This window comes from Carcharodon carcharias, chromosome 2 (genome assembly GCF_017639515.1).
Source record: "Carcharodon carcharias isolate sCarCar2 chromosome 2, sCarCar2.pri, whole genome shotgun sequence".
NCBI lineage: Eukaryota > Metazoa > Chordata > Chondrichthyes > Lamniformes > Lamnidae > Carcharodon > Carcharodon carcharias.
The window spans coordinates 147991264-148010204 of NC_054468.1; the positions used below are offsets into that span (position 1 = coordinate 147991264).

At 42.2% G+C, this 18941-nt stretch overlaps 1 protein-coding gene across 1 annotated transcript in view; it reads left to right on the top strand.

Annotated features, from left to right (window-relative positions):
- Positions 1-18049, top strand: part of nt5e (5'-nucleotidase, ecto (CD73)) — a 137206-nt gene extending 119157 nt beyond the window's left edge. Inside the window, exons 8-10 of the mRNA XM_041206867.1 lie at positions 12058-12207; positions 16917-17117; positions 17786-18049. Coding sequence (XP_041062801.1) covers positions 12058-12207; positions 16917-17117; positions 17786-17955 — 521 coding nt within the window. The 3' untranslated portion in view covers positions 17956-18049. The remainder of the gene's footprint in view (positions 1-12057; positions 12208-16916; positions 17118-17785) is intronic.
- Positions 18050-18941: the final 892 nt, after the last annotated feature.

Here is an 18941-nt window from a genome sequence, read left to right on the forward strand (position 1 = left end):
GTGTTCTTTAGGCTTTTCCTATGCAGCTCCCGCTTTTAATCACTGAGATATGCCTGTGAAGGATGGATTATGTACCTGGGTAAGTACGGATCATCAAGCCCAAGTCTCTGACACAAAGGTCAGTATCAGGGACAGTCTCGGACAGACACCCATGTTGGCTAACTCTCAAGCCTGGACGTGAAGGATACAAGAAACTAGGATGCTTAGGTAGAGGCTGTTTATTGCCACTACAGAGCTGACGTCTCCCCTCTAACACACCAGACAGCCAGTTCTGGCTGATTCTTCCTTATGTAAAATTGAGTATAATTTACAATTCAACACCCAGCAACTGTTCACCTTATTGCCTTCAAGTACTGGGTATTTAATATTCATTAAACAGAGTCTATTAAATGCTAACATATTCCCTGTTTTCTTTAAATTAATTTGATATGCATTAAAAAATTCATACAAAATGAAAATACATGTTACCTTATTATACCATCACCCTGTGACATAATCCAAATTCCCCTTTTTCTTAAAAGAAAACAAAAAAATAAATAAAAAATTAATGAAAATTTCCATGTCACAATCCATCACAATACAAGGCATCCCTCTTGAGGATATTCAACAATTTCTTTGAACAAGCCGTTCTTTTTGTGAAACAATCGGACAACTTGATTCAACCCATTTATTTTTGGAAATTTCCTTCCTTTCCAACATCTGTGTTATACTTGTGAGATCAAAACCCGACACTTCTCAATTCTAATATATCGTAACACGCTTCCGGTCTTGTCGGCATGCCCAGTTTAACCCATAACCAGTTAAATTGCCCAGTTAAGCTTCTGAACTGATCTGCTTCTTCCTTACTTGAAGAGTCTCCGTTTTGCAAGGACCTAGCCTGATTTATCAGGATCCTATTAATATTCTCTGGGTAACACTGTTGAGCCACGGCTATTCCCAATTTAGTCTGCCTAATATCCAACCTTATGCTCCAGAAGCCAGACTTCCAATTTTGAATTTCTTCATAATTTTATCTATTATAAATTTTTCAAATGCCGCAAAATCTCCCCACAGCACATCATCTTCGTGCAATAAGAAAACACCTGCTAGTTTTCCTTAATAATACACAAATGTTGCTGGATCTACTTTTAGCTGAACACAACTAGCTTTTAATAAGACAAACCTAAGTGAAAAATACCAAACCCTGGATGCATCGTTTAGCCTGCAAACACACTTACTCAACCTCTATAATTCCCCCTCTGTATCTCCAGATTCTTTTGGAGACTTTAAAAATACTTCTTTTTGAAATTGCTTCCTTTGCAAAAATGCTGATTTGACGTCAATGGATTTACATTCATGAGTATGTCGCTAGAAGTGCTTGGAATATCCTCAGACTTATTTTTTCTGCTGTTGGGGAATCTGCTGTAACCTCCTGATTGCCCAGTTGTTCTTTGAATCCCCAAACCACCAGTCTAGCCTTTGCTTTATTGCTTTATTTGTCCCATCGGTAAGTACTTTCTCTGTACATCTATGGGACAACGTTGGTTGTCCTTTTGTCTGGCACCTCCATGTAAACACCAAACTCTCTCTAATTGTCAATTTCATTTTCATCTAACTACTTCATAGCCACTAGAGCTTCTCCATCGTAGGAGCCCCTACTTCTTGTGTCACTCCTTGACTATTCTGTGGTCCTTGCTCTAGTTAAAGTACATCGCCTACTAGATCTCCTGTCCCTTTCTGGACTGCTACTATTTGACCTGCCCCTCCTGCGACTTGACTTCCTCTTACAATTTTTTGGTCTTTTCCTTGAGCTGTGATCACCAGTAGACTCACTGTCTGAACTTACACTATGTTTCCTGGCTTTCCACATTTTTATTTCCTTCTGCCAATCCATAGATCTCATATTCTGCCCCTTGTCTTGTACATTCAGCCAGTTTTTTTTTTGTATTTCCCTGTGGCCTTTCCTGCCCTTCCTAGTATGATGACTTCCCTCCACTCACTAACCCCTTTGACATGTATGCCACCCTAGTTCCAACTTTCATTGGTTGATCTTGGTGACAAATTGCCCTATCCTGATCTACACAATCACTTGATCTACTCTCATATGGCAAGTTATCTACCACAATATGTTGTTCTTACAGGTCTGGCATATATGTGAGCAAGGTGCCTGGTGCACCTTCAGTTTTCATCATTTGTTCAGGTTCCGTCAACTTGTAATCAGTGCCACTAAGTTGCGTGGAATGTACTCTGACAGTTTGGTTACCATGTTGCAAGATTATCATTTTGCCATCAGTGCCTATAACTTATCCTGGGCCTCTCCATTCTTTCTGCCCTTCCCTTTTATAATTTGCCATATCCCCAGGCCGAAAATGCATTTCTCACGGCCTGATTTAATACCTCAAAGCTCTCCTGATCTTTTCTGACGCTTCCGCCTTATAAACGCTCTCCCTGCAAGCATGGGATTCAATGTTCTGCAAAAACTGAACTAATGGTAACCCTTCCAAGTCAGGGGGATGCTCCCAAATTATTGAAGGTATCTTTGGATTCCTGCCATAAACTAATCGATAGACGTTCTAGCCCCCAACCATCTGGAGCATGTTTTTTGCATGTACTGCCCATGCTAAAGCAGTTGACAATTTACAATTTGGTTGGTCTGCCAAAATTTTTCAGAGCATTTTGTCAATCACAGCGTGATTTCTCTCGCATAATTCATTATTAAACAAGCTTTCTGCTGCTGTTTTGCTACAATATTCAAATTTTCACATACTCTCAGATCCCTCATAGGCAAATTCTCCTCCATTATCTGTTAAGAATTTAGCTGGTGCTTCCATCCCTGTTCCTATCCACCTTTCCATTATTTTTATCGATAATTTTTTTTTGGTTTTCATTAAAAATTACCATTGACAACTAAACCTAGTTGCTATATCTACAAAATGGAAAAGTGTTTCTTTCTTTGTATACTTTGAGGTCCATGACTATAGTTTCATTAAAGTCTCTTGCCAATGGAAAACTTGCTACTGTTGCGATGACATTCTCCTGTACTTTCCACTAATATTCTTGACAAGTCTAGTGTATTCCTCATCCAGTACCCCCCACATCCTTTAACAGAAACTTCAACCTATGGCCTGAGGGATGCGCAAATTGTTGATTTAGTTTAGTAAAAATTTGCTTCTTCTCCCTTAAATCCTTATCCCCAGCTGCCATTAATATCTCTTTAACATTCTGTCTAGAGATGATAAGCCTTAAAGGAATAGAATAATGTCCCGACTGCATGAGTTGTAAATCTACAGATTTTCCAAAGGCAATGACTTTATCATTCTCCATGTCTAACTTCATTTGAGCATTTTTCATTGTAGGCTTACTTAACATTAAAGGTATTTCACTCGATACAACATCAGCACCGATAAAGCAATTTACCGCTGCTATTTTACACGGAATTGCTATTCTTTTTAGTGATTTCAACATGTTACTGTCACCAAATCTGAAACAAGCAGAACTGTCATGTCCTTTGACTTTACTGCAGTCTTCCTTAAAAAATCCATATAACAGTTTAGCCAGCCTACTCCACATACTGTGGACGTAAACCCACTGTCTAGAATGCACAATTGACTGAATCTGCAACTGGGATACTCATTACCGGACTAAAACTTTTAGTAACTAATACAATTCCTTCTGATTGGTTGGCATTGTTCTCTTGTCTTCTGTACCTTTGATATCATGTTCTCAAAAACTCTGCCTTTCATTTCAGGGAAATTCAACGCATAATGATACTTAGATCCGTATCTGAAGCACTTGTTGACCACCCCTTGGTTATTTCAGGGAATTATTCTCCTTCCAATTACCCGATTTCCACCATCTGTTATAGCTCCCAAAAGGGTCTCTGTCCTTGTACTCATTGTTTGTAATTTTTCTGTCATATGTTTGGGTGCTTGAACATATTTGAACAGTCCCAAAATGCTGCCAGCATAGTATCCTCCATCTTTTATGTCACTGCTGAAGAGCCCATTTGCACCATAAAAGTGGCTGGAAATGAATGCTTTCCCAGGCTTTGGACACTTGATCCTTAAGTGTTTTTCTCTCCCTATAAATCTAATTCCGGTTAAAACCAAAAGCCTATCCATGTTTGATATTCTAGCACAGTCCAATAATTTAAAGGTAAGGACTGATTTAGGAATTTCAATGTGAAATCACTGCAATCTTGCATTTGGTTGCTTAAACTCCATGATGTATTCTTCTATGGACGAATCATCCATTTTTCTAAATTTGCCAAAGTCGGGCCAAGCCTCATAGGCATTCAATATGTCATCTTTCGTATAAATTTTATCCGTGAGTATTGAGGTCGTCCAAACCTTCGTCATTGTTCAGGCCCTGAGTGTCTATTTCCAAGAACAGTTTGTGGCGGACCTTGCTCCTGGCAGGAAGTAGGAGTTGTGGAGCTAGCTCTTGCTTTCTTTTCAGCAGGGATGTAATCCGTGTCCATGCCGCGACCTCATTGATCAAAAGGTTCGGTTTCACAAAACAGTGGTGTAAAATCATATCCTGCCACCTTACACCTGGTTTCAGTCATCTTTCTTCAAACAGTTGGCAATTACAATCTTCTTTCAAAAACATTAACTGCAATTCTAACCTTCTATCTGGAAGTGAATGTCAGCCTCCAGTCTTCAGTTTCAGGAACCCATCCTCTGTTACCAATGTTGGCTAACTCCCAAGCCTGGATGTGAAGGATACAAGAAACCAGGATGCTTCGGTAGAGACTGTCAATTGCCCGCTACAGAACTGACACAAGAAACAGTCAGCCCTGAAGAAGAATCATGCAGACTCGAAACGTTTAGTCTGTTTTTCTCTCCACAAATGCTGCCAGACCTGCTGAGTTTTTCCAGCACTTTTTGTTTTTGAGACAGCCAGTGCTAGTCTTTTGAGAAACCAATTAAACTAAATTAGTAAAATGAGGGATAAATCAAGAAGCAGCCCCTTAAAGGGACACTGCAAAAAAAAGTCAAATATTAAAGGAAACTTACAAATGTCAAATTAAAAGGATCTATAAAGCACCCCAGTCCCCGTGGTACCTACCGAGCACAGGCCTCTATACTGCCAATAGACACCACATGCCCCCTCTTCAAGGACACCGGCCATGGAAGAGGGGCAGACAGGCAGGATGACACCCTCGATTGCCCGCTGCTTGGACCTGTTAATGGCCAACTTGGCCAAGCCCAGGAGCAGGTTCATGAGGGGGTCCTCCTCCTTCCCTGCCCCCCTCCACTCCTAGGGTGTCCGAAGATCAGGAGCATGGGGCTGAAGTGCAAACAAAACAGAAGCAAAAGGTTTTTATAAATAACTGAAAGGGGAGTGCAGCCTACAACACCCTACACGGACATGGTCCACAGATTCCACAAGGCCGCAAAATGCTGGAAATCTGAGAACTGAGATGACCTAAAGTTGTACGGGACTGCCGCATGAAACACCCTCCACCCCAGGTCCCCAATAGAAAGGGGGAAGCCTCTCATTTAGAGAGCCCTTCACTGAGGATCTCCACTACTGGGTGGCAACAAGGCACGCCAGAGTGCATCTGGGTGGCAGGCAAAGGCAAGGAAATGAAAGGTGTGCAGCAGCAGCCTGTACAGGAAACCCCACCATGCCAAGCTAAAAGGCACGGAGGAAGACAACCAATGCTTTTCTTTTGATCAAGCCAATTAAACTAAATTAGGGAAAAACGAGAGACAAAACAAGATGCAGCCCCTTAAAGGGACACTGCAAACTGAAAATTAGATGTTAAAAGGAAACTTACAAACATTAAACCAAACGTGATTAAGAGGGTCGATAAAGCACCCCAGGCCCCGCCATGCCCACCAAGCATGGAAGGCCTCTGTTGTGCCGTAGACACTGTGTGCTCCCTCTCCAGGGACACCTGGTCACGAATGTAGCTGCAGAAATGGGGCAGACAGTGGTCGGATGACCCCCTTGATCGCCCACTGCCTAGACCTGTTGATGGCCAACTTGAGCAGGTTCACGAGGAGGTCCTCCACACTCCCTGCCTTCATCAGTGCCGGGTGCCCATAGATCAGGAGCATGGGACTGAAGTGCAAATAAAACAAAAGCAAAAGACTTTTAAAGTTACCAAAAAGGGGGTGCAGCCTACAACATGGGAGCTCAGAACTAGGAGAATAGCGCAGATGAATACGTGGCTTAAGAGTTGGTGCAGGAGGGAGGGTTTTACATTCCTGGATCACTGAGACTGTTTCTGGGGAAGATGGGACCTGTACAAGCGGACAGTCTACATCTGAACTAGAACGGGACTAACATCCTTGCGGGCGGGTTTGCTAGTGCTGTTGGGAGGAGTTTAAACTAATTCAGCAGGGTAAGGTGACACAGAATGTTAGCAGAATAGGGACACATCATAATACAGTAAAACAATCAAGTCAGGGGGAGTACAGCTGCATTAAGTTTCAAGAGATTAAGGCAAGGCTGGATGGTCTCTACTATAATGCCAGGAGTATTACAGGTAAAATGGATGAGTTAAGGGTGAGGATTGACACGTAAAATTGTGATATAGTAGCCATCACTGAGAAATGATTGAGGGACGGGAAGATTGGCAGCTCAACATTCCGGGATATAGAATCTTCAGGCGAGATAGGGGAGGGGGTAAAAGAAGAGGAGGCATTGCATTATTAGTTAAGGAGTCAGTTACTGCAGTAAGGAGAGATGATATCTTGGAGGGAGCATCAAATGAAGCTTTGTGGGTAGAGCTTAGGAATAAAAAAGGAGCAGCCACATTGTTAGGTGTTTATTATAGTCAGCGGGAAATTGAGGAGCAAATATGTGCACAATTTGCAGAGGTGTGTAAAAGCAATAACAATAGGGTAATTATATTAGGTGATTTCAACTTTCCCAACATTAATTGGGATAGGCATTGTGTTAAGGGCTTGGATGGAGTCGATTTCTTGAAATGTGTACAGGAGAACTTTTTAGGTCAATATGTAGAGGGTCCAACAAGGGACGGCGCAGTGCTGGACCTAATTCTGAGGAATGAAGCCGGACAGGCAGGCTGAGGTGGTGGTGAGAAAGCATTTTAGTGATAGCGACCACAACATGGTACAGTTTAAGCTTGTTATGGACAAAGAAATGGACAAGTTGTAAAAAAAATGTTTTGGAATGGGGGAGAGTGCATTTTAGTAAAATAAGGCAGGATCTGGCCAAGGTAGACTGGGAACAGCTACTTGTGGGGAAATCTACAGAGGAACAGTGGGGGGGCATTCAAAAAGGAAATGGGGAGGGTACAGGCTCAACATGTTCCCACTAGGGTGATAGGAAGGAGTAACAAGTCCAAAGAACCATGGATGACCAGAGATATTCAGGTTACGATGAGAAGGAAAAGAGAGGCTTTTAACAGGTACAAGGGCAGCAAATCAGTGGAGGTATTAGTGGAGTACAGAAAGTGCAGGGTAGAGCTTAAGAAAGCAATTAGGAGAACAAAGAGGGGATATGAGAAAGCTCTGGCTGGTAAAAGTAGGGAAAATCCCAAGATATTCTATAAGTATATCAATGGGAAAAGGATAACCATGGAAAGAGTAGGGCCCATAAGGGACCAAGGGGGCAATCTATGGGTGGAGCCAGAGGACATCGCTAGAGTGTTGAATGAATACTTTACATCCGTCTTCACCCAAGAGAATGAGGATGAAGGTATGGAACTCGGGGAGAGAGACTGCAAGGTTCTTGAGCAAATTGATATAGGGAGTGACAAGGTATTGGAGGTGTTGGCAGGCTTAAAAGTGGACAAATCTCCAGGACCAGATGATTTGTGTCCCAGACTGCTGAGGGAGGCAAGGGAGGAGATCACAGGGGCTCTGACCCAAATTTTTAATTCCTCTCTGGCCACAGGGGAGGTGCCAGAGGACAGGAGAACAGCTGATGTGGTTCCGCTATTTAAGAAGGGTTGTAGAGATAAGCCAGGGAACTACAGGCCAGTGAGTCAATGGTAGGGAAACTATTGGAGAAAATTCTGAAGGAGAGAATCTATCTCCACTTGGAGAGGCAAGGCTTGATCAGGGATAGTCAGCATGGCTTTGTCAGAAGGAGGTCATGCCTAACAAATTTGATTGAATTTTTTGAGGCGGTGACCAGGTGTGTAGATGAGGGTAGTGCAGTTGATGTAGTTTCTATGGATTTCAGCAAAGCCTTTGACAAGGTCCCACATGGGAGACTTATAAAGAAGGCAAATGCACATGGGATACAAGTAATTTGATAAGGCGGATTCAAAATTGCCTTAGTTGTAGGAGACAGAGGGTGAAGACAGAAGGATGCTTTAGTGACTGGAAGCCAGTGTCCAGTGGCGTACCACAGGGATCTGTGCTGGGTCCCCGATTATTTGTCATTTATATAAACGACATAGATGACTGTGGGGGTAGGATTAGTAAGTTGGTGAATGATACAAAGATTGGCCGGGTGGTTAACAGTGAGGTTGAGTGTCTTGGGCTACAGGAAGATATAGACGGGATGGTCAAATGGGCAGATAAGTGGCAGATGGAATTTAACCCTGAAAAGTGAGAGGTGATACACTTTGGAAGGAGTAATTTGAAAAGGAAGTATTCAACAAACGGCATGGCACTAGGAAGTTCTGAGGAACAAAGAGATCTTGGGATGTGTGTCCATAGATCTCTGAAGGTGGAGGGCATGTTCGTGGGTTGTTGAAAAAGGCATACGGGACACTTACCTTTATCAATTCAGGCATAGATTACAAAACTAGGGAGGTCATGTTGGAGTTGTATAGAAACTTGGTGAGGCCACAGCTGGAGTACTGCGTGCTGTTCTGGTCGCCACATTATAAGAAGGATGTGATTGCACTGGAGGGGGTGCAGAGGAGACTCACCAGGATGTTGCCTGGGATGAAACATTTAAGTTATGAAGAGAGGTTGGATAGACTGGGGTTGTTTTCGTTGGAGCAGAGGAGACTGAGGGGCGACCTGATCGAGGTGTACAAGATTATGAGGGACACAGGGTGGATAGGGAGCAGCTGTTCCCCTTAGTTGAAGGGTCAGTCACAAGGGGGCATAAGTTCAAGGTGAGGGGCAGGAAATTTGGGGGGGGATGTGAGGAAAAACCTTTTTACCCAGAGGGTGGTGACGGTCTGGAATACGTTGCCTGTGAGGGTGGTAGAGGCGGGTTGCCTCACATCCTTTAAAAAATACCTGGCACGTCGTAACATTCAAGTCTATGGGCCAAGTGCTGGTAAATGGGGTTAGGTAGGTAGGTCAAGTGTTTCTCACGTGTCGGTGCAGACTCGATGGGCCTAAGGGCCTCTTCTGCATTCTGTGATTCTGTGATCATGGTACTTCCCACGAGACATGGACATGATCCACAGGGCCACCAAGTTAAAAGTCATGGAGGGAGACAGCCAGTGCTGGCTGACTCGTCCTTATATATTAATTGAGTATAAGTAAAAACTCAACACCCAGCACCTGTTCACCTTATTACCTTTAAGTATTGGATATTTAATATCTATAAACAGAACCTGTTTGATGCCAACAACCCGGACTGTGTAATTCTATCCATCCTAAGTTTAAACCTCCTGGGTAAGTACTGTGTGGGTCAAGATTTCTTCCACAACAATGGCGAACGTCTCAGCATTTCTGGTTATTGTCATTGGAAGATCTGGAGAACTGACAGAGGTTATTTTTACCAGGAGAGGGGATTTCATTGTGTTCTTTCTAAACAGAGAGAAGCAGATGGACCAGCATTACTTTGCCAGGATAGTGGGCTTCCCCATGTGCAAGCTGCCACTAATTGTACACACATGGCTCTGTGGCTGCTCAATGGTGAAATGTACTGCAATCACAAAGATTACCACACGCTGAATGTACAGTTTGTGTGCAACCATGCTCAGCACATCATGTTGATGAATGCTCACTATCCTGGCAGCAGTCTTTAGTAGACACTGGTAGGCCTCAATGTTTTGGACAGCACCTGAAGGAAAGGTATGAGGCAATCACTGGTGTGGCCACAACTGAAGCTGTGGCCAGTAATGGGGTTGAAACTATTGAGGATGACAATATGTTCCTACCTAATCCAAACTTCTCACATCGCACAATCTCTTCTGATTTATAAGCTGCACATTGTTACAACTATGCACCTCCTGCTTCACACCCCTTCTCCCCATCCCTTACCCTCCTGCTCCAGACAAAGGGCAGATATGCTAACCAGAATGTTGAGGCCTACCAGTTTAAGGAATGCTGCTAAGGTAACAGCTGCATTTTTCAGAGCAAATTTTACATCGTGTAACCATAAGATCATCTTACTCAATAGTCTAATGTAATTTGTGACAAATTCTTAGAAACTGTGATTTGAATTAAAATTAGTAAGCATTTAAAAATGCTTGGATTAATCAACAACAACCAGTATAACTGTTAAAGGCAAGTTTTGATTGAGAAATTTAATAATTTTTCAATGAACTGATTGGCTAGATAAAGGGAATGTGATAGATGGATTTTATATGACCTTTCAGAAGTTGTGAGATAAGACATCTAACAAGAGGTTTGAGAAGTTTTGTTACATGAAAGCTACATAAATGCAATTTGTTAGAAAATTTAAACTTAAAGAATAAGAGAAAATGTAGCAGCATGGATTGAAAGCTGTTTGATACCAAATACGGGTAAATGGATATTGCATAGATTAGAGCAAGTTGGTAGTGGAATATCCCAGGGGTCAGTGCTTGGTCCACTTTTTTCCTCCATATGTGTGGGTAATTTGAACTTGAGTTCAGGAATCTCAAAATCTGCTGATGACAAAAATAAGGGCTTAGTAAACAATGAAGAGGATCACAAAAGGCTTAAGGAAAATATTAAGATGTTAATAGATTTTTTGTCTGATTACACTCTTGTGAAGCACCCAACAAGATTTTCTTAAGTTGTTGCTGTGGAAGAAAGCAAACAGGTGGTAGGTACTTGTGAGATACTATGTTTTGGAACTAAGAACAATGAATGGGACAAAGCAATCAGCTGAAAGATGGGGAAGCTGGCAGATGATTACAGAAAACTGTTGATTTAAATACAACATTCCCTGAAGTGAGAATGTGAATGAATTAAACCTTAAGAGGGGCAACAACATCATGTTTTTCATTACAGGGCTACAGAGTACAAGTATAAAGAAGTAATGATAAATTTGTATAAAATGTTGGTTAGGCCTCAGCTAGCGTATCCCTAGTTACCAGTTAGGGTGCCTCATTATAGAAAAGGCATTAATATCAAAAGGAGCATATAATGTGAATTCACCAGGTTGATACCCTGGAATTGAGACTATTCTCACTAAAGCAGAGAAGATCAAATAGAAATTGACTAATCAGAAATATTATATCTCCTGTTTGAAGATTCAATGATAAGTCTACAATTTAGAATTACTAGTAAGAGAATGAGAGAGGTTGAGAAAAATTTCTTTACACAGTGCGTTGGAGTTTCATGAATACTTTGCCATAAAGTGAAGTTGTCACAGTGTCATAGACAGAGAAAACTGCATCCTTTGAAAAAAACTGGTTAAATATTTGAAGACAAGATAGCTAATAAGTGAATGTGAAATGTAAAACTCTCCAGTTTGGGGTATAAAAACCCAACTAAATGAATGTTAGAAGCTGAAAGTGAGGGCCGAGGGAAGAGTTATCAGTGACTAAAATGACCCTTTTTTAAATTCATTCATGGGATGTGGGCTTCACTGGCAGCATTTATTACCCATCCCTATTTGCCCTTGAGAAGGTGGTGGTGAGCTGCCTTCCTGAACCACTGCAGCCCATGTGGTGTAGGTACACCCACAGTGCTGTAGGAAGGGAGTTCCAGGATTTTGACTCAGTGCTATTAAAGGAACGGTGATATATTTCCAAGTCAGAATGGTGAGTGGCTTCAAGGGGAACTTCCAGGTGGTGGTGTTCCTATCTATCTGCTGCCCTTGTCCTTCTAGATGGTAGTGGTGGTGAGTTTGAAAGGTGCTGTCTAAGGAGCCTTGTTGAATTCCTGCAGTGCACTTTGTAAATGGTACACACTGTATTCCTCCATTCCTACCAAATAACTTAATGGGTTCATCTTTTTTCCCTACACACAGGAACAATACGAGCAGAAAATCTTTTAACTGTTTTACCATTTGGAAGTACTGTTGATCTGCTTAAAGTCTACGGTTCAACTTTAAGAGAGGCTTTTGAGCATTCTGTCAGGAGATATGGACAGAACACAGGAGAGTTCCTGCAGGTGGCTGGTAAGGTCATTCTCCAGTGTTGAACACAGCATTACCGTACAAGCCAATTGTTGCTACAGTATGACAGCTGATCTCTTAAAAAAAACCACTCAGCAATTATTCATGCCTCTTATGCCATTGTTGTTAATTACTTTACATCTATTAAGGAGTCCTACTCCTTGGCTGGGGTTCACATTGCAAATATGCAAATTTATAATTGTGGAACCAATTTTAACTTGCTGAAAAACAACTTCCTCAAAATGGGGTCAGCAGATTTACCACCTTGTAAACATGAGCATTTGCCCATGGTCAGTTTTATCCATGGGGTATCTGAAGTGCCTTCATATGAAAATTGGGAGCCTATCTCATGTATAGGACCCCTATTGCCATTCTGGGAATAGATTGAACCTGCAGGTGAGCCGATTAGGGAGGTAAACACATGGTTAAAGGTATGGAAAAGAGGGATTCCATTTCATGGGATACTGGCACCAGAACTGGGACAGAAGGTCACTGTACCATTTGAACAGGCTCCACAGCAGAACAAGGCTGGGCCAAGTATCTTACTGGAAAGGATAAATAGGGCGGTCACAAGCACTTTAAATCAGTAAATAGACGAGGAGGAGTTGGAGGCAGGGGGTTCAGGTGGAAAGGTAGTCTAAATTATGGTCCCAAAACAAGCATAACGGAAGAAAGTAGAGTAACAGCAAACTTGGTTACAAGGTTAGATTGAAGAAGCTGGGGTTGTTTTCCTTGGAGCGAAGGAGTTTGAGGGAGAACTAATAGAGATGGATAAGATTATGACATGTTTAGATAAGGTAGACAGAGCAAAATCTGTTCCCATTACCTGATGGTACAAGGACCAGGGGACACAGATTTAATGTTTTGGGCAAGAGACACGGGGATGAGATTTTTTTTTACGCTATAAGTGGCAATAACTTGGAGCTCACTGCCTACAAGGGTAGTGGAAGTGAAAAGATCAATGATTTCATTGGATAGGCACTTAAGGGAAATAAACTTACAGAGCTGTGGAGATTGAGCAGGAGAATGGAACTGAGTGGGTTGCTCTATGGAGAGCCAACATGGTCTTGTTGCATTGAATGGTCTCCTTCTGTGCTGTTATAACACTATGACTATAAAATGTGCCTTTGAAGCTACTGGTAAAGGGAAAATTAAAAAATGTAAAGTAATTAATTAAAGTAATGACCTTCCCTTCATGATAAGGTCAGAAGTGGGGATGTTCGCTGATGATTGCACCATGTTCAGCATCATTCATGAATCCTCGCAAACTGAAGCAGTCCGTGTCCATATGCAGCAAGACCTGGATAACATTCACGCTTGGGCTGACAAGTAGCAAGTAACATTTGTGCCAAATAAGTGCCAGGCAATGACCATCTCTAACAAGAGATTCTAACTGTCTCCCCTTGTTATTCAACGGCATTACCATTGCTGAATCCTATTATCAACATCCTGGGAGTTACCATTGACCAGAAACTGAACTGGAACAACCATATAAACACTGTGGCTACAAGAGCAGGTCAGAGGCTGGGAATCCTGTGGCAAGTAACTCAGCTCCTGATTCCCCAAAGCCTGTCCACCATTTACAAGGCACAAGTCAAGAGTGTGATGGAATATTCCCCACTTACCTGGATGAGTGCAGCCCCAACAACACTCAAGAAGCTCAACACTATCCAGGGCAAAGCATCCCATTTGGCACCCCAAGCATCAGCCTTCAACATCCATTGCCCCCACCACCAACACATAGCGGCAGCAGTGTGTACCACCTACAAGATGCACTGCAGCAACTCACCAAGCCTCCTTCGACAGCACCTTCCAAGCCCGCGACCTATACCACCTAGAAGGACATGGAAAGCAGATGCATGGGAACCTGCAAGTTCCCCTCCAAGCCACTCACCATTCTGACTTTGAAATATATCGCTGTTCCTTCACTGTCGCTGGGTCAAAATCCTGGAACTCCCTCCCTAACAGCACAGTGGGTGTACCGGCACCACATGGACGGCAGTGGTTCAAGAAGGCAGCTCATCACCACCTTCTCAAGGGCAATTAGGGATAGGCAACAAAGATGGTGGCCTACCCAGCGATTCCCACGTCCCTTGAAAGAATTTGAAAAAAATTAAGCCGAGAGAGAAATAAAAACATGGGGTAGAATCTTCCACCTGCCAAGCGGGCTGGTTGGGAGCGGGCGCAGGTGGGCACGGAGCTGATTGTTGCCTGTGATCGACTGCACCCCGCCATTTTACATGGGCAATCCAGCCAATTGTGCGGGAGGAGGGAGAATCGGGGGCACGGAGCTGCCTCAGGGAGATTAAGTTCAATTTGAAAGTTGGAAAAAAAGAAAGTTAAAAATGATTTACACATGTCCCCTCATGTCACAGTGTCACATAAGGTTGGGCAGGCAGCCCTGTCAATTTGATTAATTGCTGTATTAATGGCCTTAACAGGCCTTTGACAGTTCGGCGGATGCACAGCCGACCCGGTGCATGCCCATGGAACAAAAGATCAGAATGAAGCACAGAGGCATCGGGACACATGCCCAACGTCACCGCGCGTCATTTTATGTATCGGCGAGCAGGGCCCACACCCATGCGCTGACGAGAAAATTCTGCCCATGGGGGTAAAACTTTATAGCAGAAGCACAGGTTAGGGTGTGATGCAGATCAATGCTCTTTATACAAATGGATAGCGTAATAGAGAACAAATTGAATGAATAGCAACCACAAATTCTTCATTCAACTTGGAGGGTATGACATGATAATCATTGCTGAGAGTTGGCTGCAAGTTAAGTTAGAACAGTCAGGTTATAATGTCTACAGGAAAGAGTAGCCTTCATAATTAAGGATGAAATCACTTCAGTGATGATGAAGAGGTAAGCAGCCAATGGAGACTTTATGGGTAGAATTAAGAAATAGAAAAGGATCTAAAGCTGTACTGGGAATTGTGTATATGTTGCCTGATAACCACCGTGAAATGGTATATTGTACAAATACAGAGATTGTGAAAACATGTAGCAAAGGCAGAATGGTTTTAATGGGGGATATTTGACTCCCATAGAGACTGGAATAAACAAACTAGCACATGTCAGAAAGATAATGAATTTCTTGAGTGTGTCCAGATAGTTTTCTGCAACAATATAGAACCAGCAAGGGAGCATGCAATATTGGATTTATTAATAGTTAATGGGCAGATTTGATAACTGCAATGTTCCCTGTAAGTTATGCAGATATGTTTAGCACAAAAAATTTAATGGCCTATGTACACTGAAAAAGATTAGAGGGAATGTTGGTTAGCAGCCTTACAATGAGTAAGCATTTATCTAAGTGTGATCATACGAAGATTGTCTTGACAGTATTTGAAAGGGAGAAATGCAAAACAGCCACTAAGATTCTAGATTTAGGTAAGGCTGACTTTAATGTGTTCAGACAGAGACTGTCCACATTAAACTGGGCAAATCTTTTAATGATTGGGGATTGTTCAAAAAAGAACTTGACATTTTATAGAATCACTTTACACCCCCAAGGGGCATGAGCTCTACTTGTCAAAAAAAAGGAGACATAGCAACTGAAGAAATAAGAAACAACATAAAATTAAAAGAAAAGGCAGAAAAATGCAAGAACTAGCACAGATCCTGGCGAATAAGAAAGATACAATGAACATCAGAGAGTGACTAAAAGATAGCAAGAGCTACAAAAAGGGAATATGAAAAGAGACTGGCAAGCAGCATTAAATTCAACAGATAAAAAGTTTACAATTATATTCAGAAAAAGCAAGACATCAGGAGCAAGGTGGAGTCCTTAAAAGCTGATAATGGTGATATTGTCAGTGAAAATAAGGAAATGGAGGACATGCTGTATAATTACTTTGTCTCGGTATTTACAGTTGAGGGAGAGGTCAACATGTTGAACATCCCAAGGCAAAAAACACTGAGTCGGGGAGGGGGTGGGTTCAGATACATCGATCATTAAAATATCATGAACAGGTCCAAACAGTAATCGAAAAGGCCAATGGAATGTTGGCTCTTTTACTTAGAGGCCTAGAATACAAGGGAATTGAAGTCATGCCTCAGATACATAAAGCCCAGATTAGACCATACCTGGAGTACTTTCTGAGAAGTTCTGCCCTATTGTTACCTCTCTGATCTCCCCATACTCTTTAGATGAAATATCTAGTATTCTCTTAAGCTTGCAATGAGAGTGAGAGGGGAGGAGAAAGCAGACTACAAGAGCCAGCAAAGGCTCTCATTGGGCACCAACTGACTGCACAGGTATCCAAACAGTTCCTCAGTTCCCCTTGCCAGCACATCAACAGCAGTCAAACTTCATCCATTAAGTCTGATGTTAAGTGTTTCAACCCGGCGGGAATAAGGAGATTGTGGCCTGGAAATGGTGGCACTTCATTGTTGATATCTTGCTTAGGGTCCTGAAAAGAATGGTCAGAGAGCCTGACATTTTAGGTGGGAAGCCACTTAAAATATGTAAACTGAGATCCTATGACATGCATATCACAGAGGAATGAAGTGTCATCATCCTGAAGTCAGTAGAAGAATATCATTTATCAGAAGTGAATGGGAGGGGAAGGGTTCAGAGGGAAAGGAGGAGTCCAGGTGGGAGGGAGTTAAAGTGAACGGGTTCAGGGGCACACAGTATCCCAAACGTGATTGTTTGTAATGTTAATTCTCTCCTTGCTGCCAAGACTGACGTGATTCATTTTCTTAGGTGTCCACGTGGAGTTCGACCTGAGTAAAAGGCCAGGTCGCAGAGTGGCCAGACTGGATGTTCTCTGCTCAGACTGCCGTGTGCCACACTATGAACCGCTCAAAGACTCCAAAGTTTACAAAATAGCTGTCAACTCTTATATTGCTGGAGGTGGAGATGGGTTCACCATGTTGAAGAACAAAAACCTGAAACACAACACTGGTACACGCACATTTTCAATTGGTGTTCAAATCACCAGCCATTTATTACCAATCTATAATAATAATTTGCAGTTTTTGTCTGACCACACTTTTCTAATTGGCTAATGGGTTGATTTGGTGGGCAAAGCACATGGACCATAAGGACAACTGAAGCATTTGATGAACATTGGCTTCCAATGGTTGGTGGTGATAGCAGTGGGTTGGGAGGGAAATTGGTGGAGGAAAAAAAAGTGGCAGGTATGGAAAGCCAACAACAAAGTTCCCGTGGCTGGAGGGAGGATGATGGAAGGGAGGGGGCAGGAAATAGCACAGAGGGGAATAGCATGCATGGTCGGGGGGGCGGGGGGGGGGGGTAGGAATTGGGGAAAACAGTATTGGGGGAGGCAGCATTGGAGGGGTTTGAGGCATGGGAGATATGAGACGGGGGTGGGATTGCATAGGAAGAAAGGGTGAGGTAGGGGTTTGTAATGGGGATGATATGAGAGAGATGAAAGCAATGGGATGGATATGGCCTGAGATTGATGTCATGGGAAGGATGGAATGACACAAGATGGGGATTTAAAGAAGTACAGTTGCAATAAAGATACTAATTTCACCATAAATGTTTTACAGGTCTCTGCTAGTATTTATATTAATGTTATTTTAATAAGGATTTTTTTGCTTCTGTAGGTGACACTGATTATTCAGTTGTTTCAGACTACATCAAACAAATGCAACGGGTTTATCCTGCAGTTGATGGAAGAATATCATTTATTGGAAACAGTGGCACACAACTATACATTAATCTGAAAATCGGGTTGCTTTTTATCTCACTTTTTGCATGCTTTTTCCATTTATGATCATTGTGACGAGTTAATTAGTTTATCTGAGTAGCATTTTGTCTTCTTAATTAAACCTTTTATGTAATTTGCATGTTCCAAGAGAAATTAATTGTATTTTCTGTTTAAAGTGGTGATGGGTTGATCCCCAGCCTAGCTGCTCACTGAGGAGGCACATAGATTCCTAGGTAATGGAGTGGAGCTGCACAGAGCAACCAATGGATGCAATTAGAAAGACTTATATTTACTTAGTGCCTTTCACAGCCTCAGGATGTCCCAAAGTGTTTTTCCGTCAATACAACGTGACTGTACTTTAATGTAGGAAACATGCCAGCCAATTTCTACACATGGTCCCACAAAAAGCACTGAGACAAATGACTGGAAAATCTGTTCTTAGTTCTTGACTGAGGAATAAATTTTTCTGGGATACCAGTTTAGGGTAAGAGTAAACCCTAACCATGCTCTTCTTAGAAATACTGCTATGGCTTCTTGTAAGTCTACTTGAGAGGGCAGATGGAGCCTCAGTTCCAGTTCTCATAATAAATATGGCACCTCTAGCAGTGCAATACACCCTCAATACTGCAATGGAACATCAGCCTGGATATTGTGTTCAACTCTCTGAAGTGGAATTTTAACCCACGATCTCTGACTCGGGTGAAAGTGTTACCTCTGAACCATGGCAACAGGACCAAGACAGCCTATATTTAACAGATTGTTGATGGCAGTGTCCCAATTTATGTAATTCTGTGTGAAATTATGTAATATGCAGCTCCTTTTAAATGATGTAATTCCTTTGTGTTGTACAAGCCAAATAATGTTTCTTATATTGAAATCAAGACACTTTCGGAGTACAGAAACCATGCTTTGCCAAAGATGTTTTAGAAACAGTATAAGGAAATCATGCTTGGCATTGTATCAGTAAGGATTGATAAGTTAATTTTAAAATCATTTTATGATGAAGGGATTGATCTTGCATGGCTTTGCTCACACTGAATGGAAACTCTAAT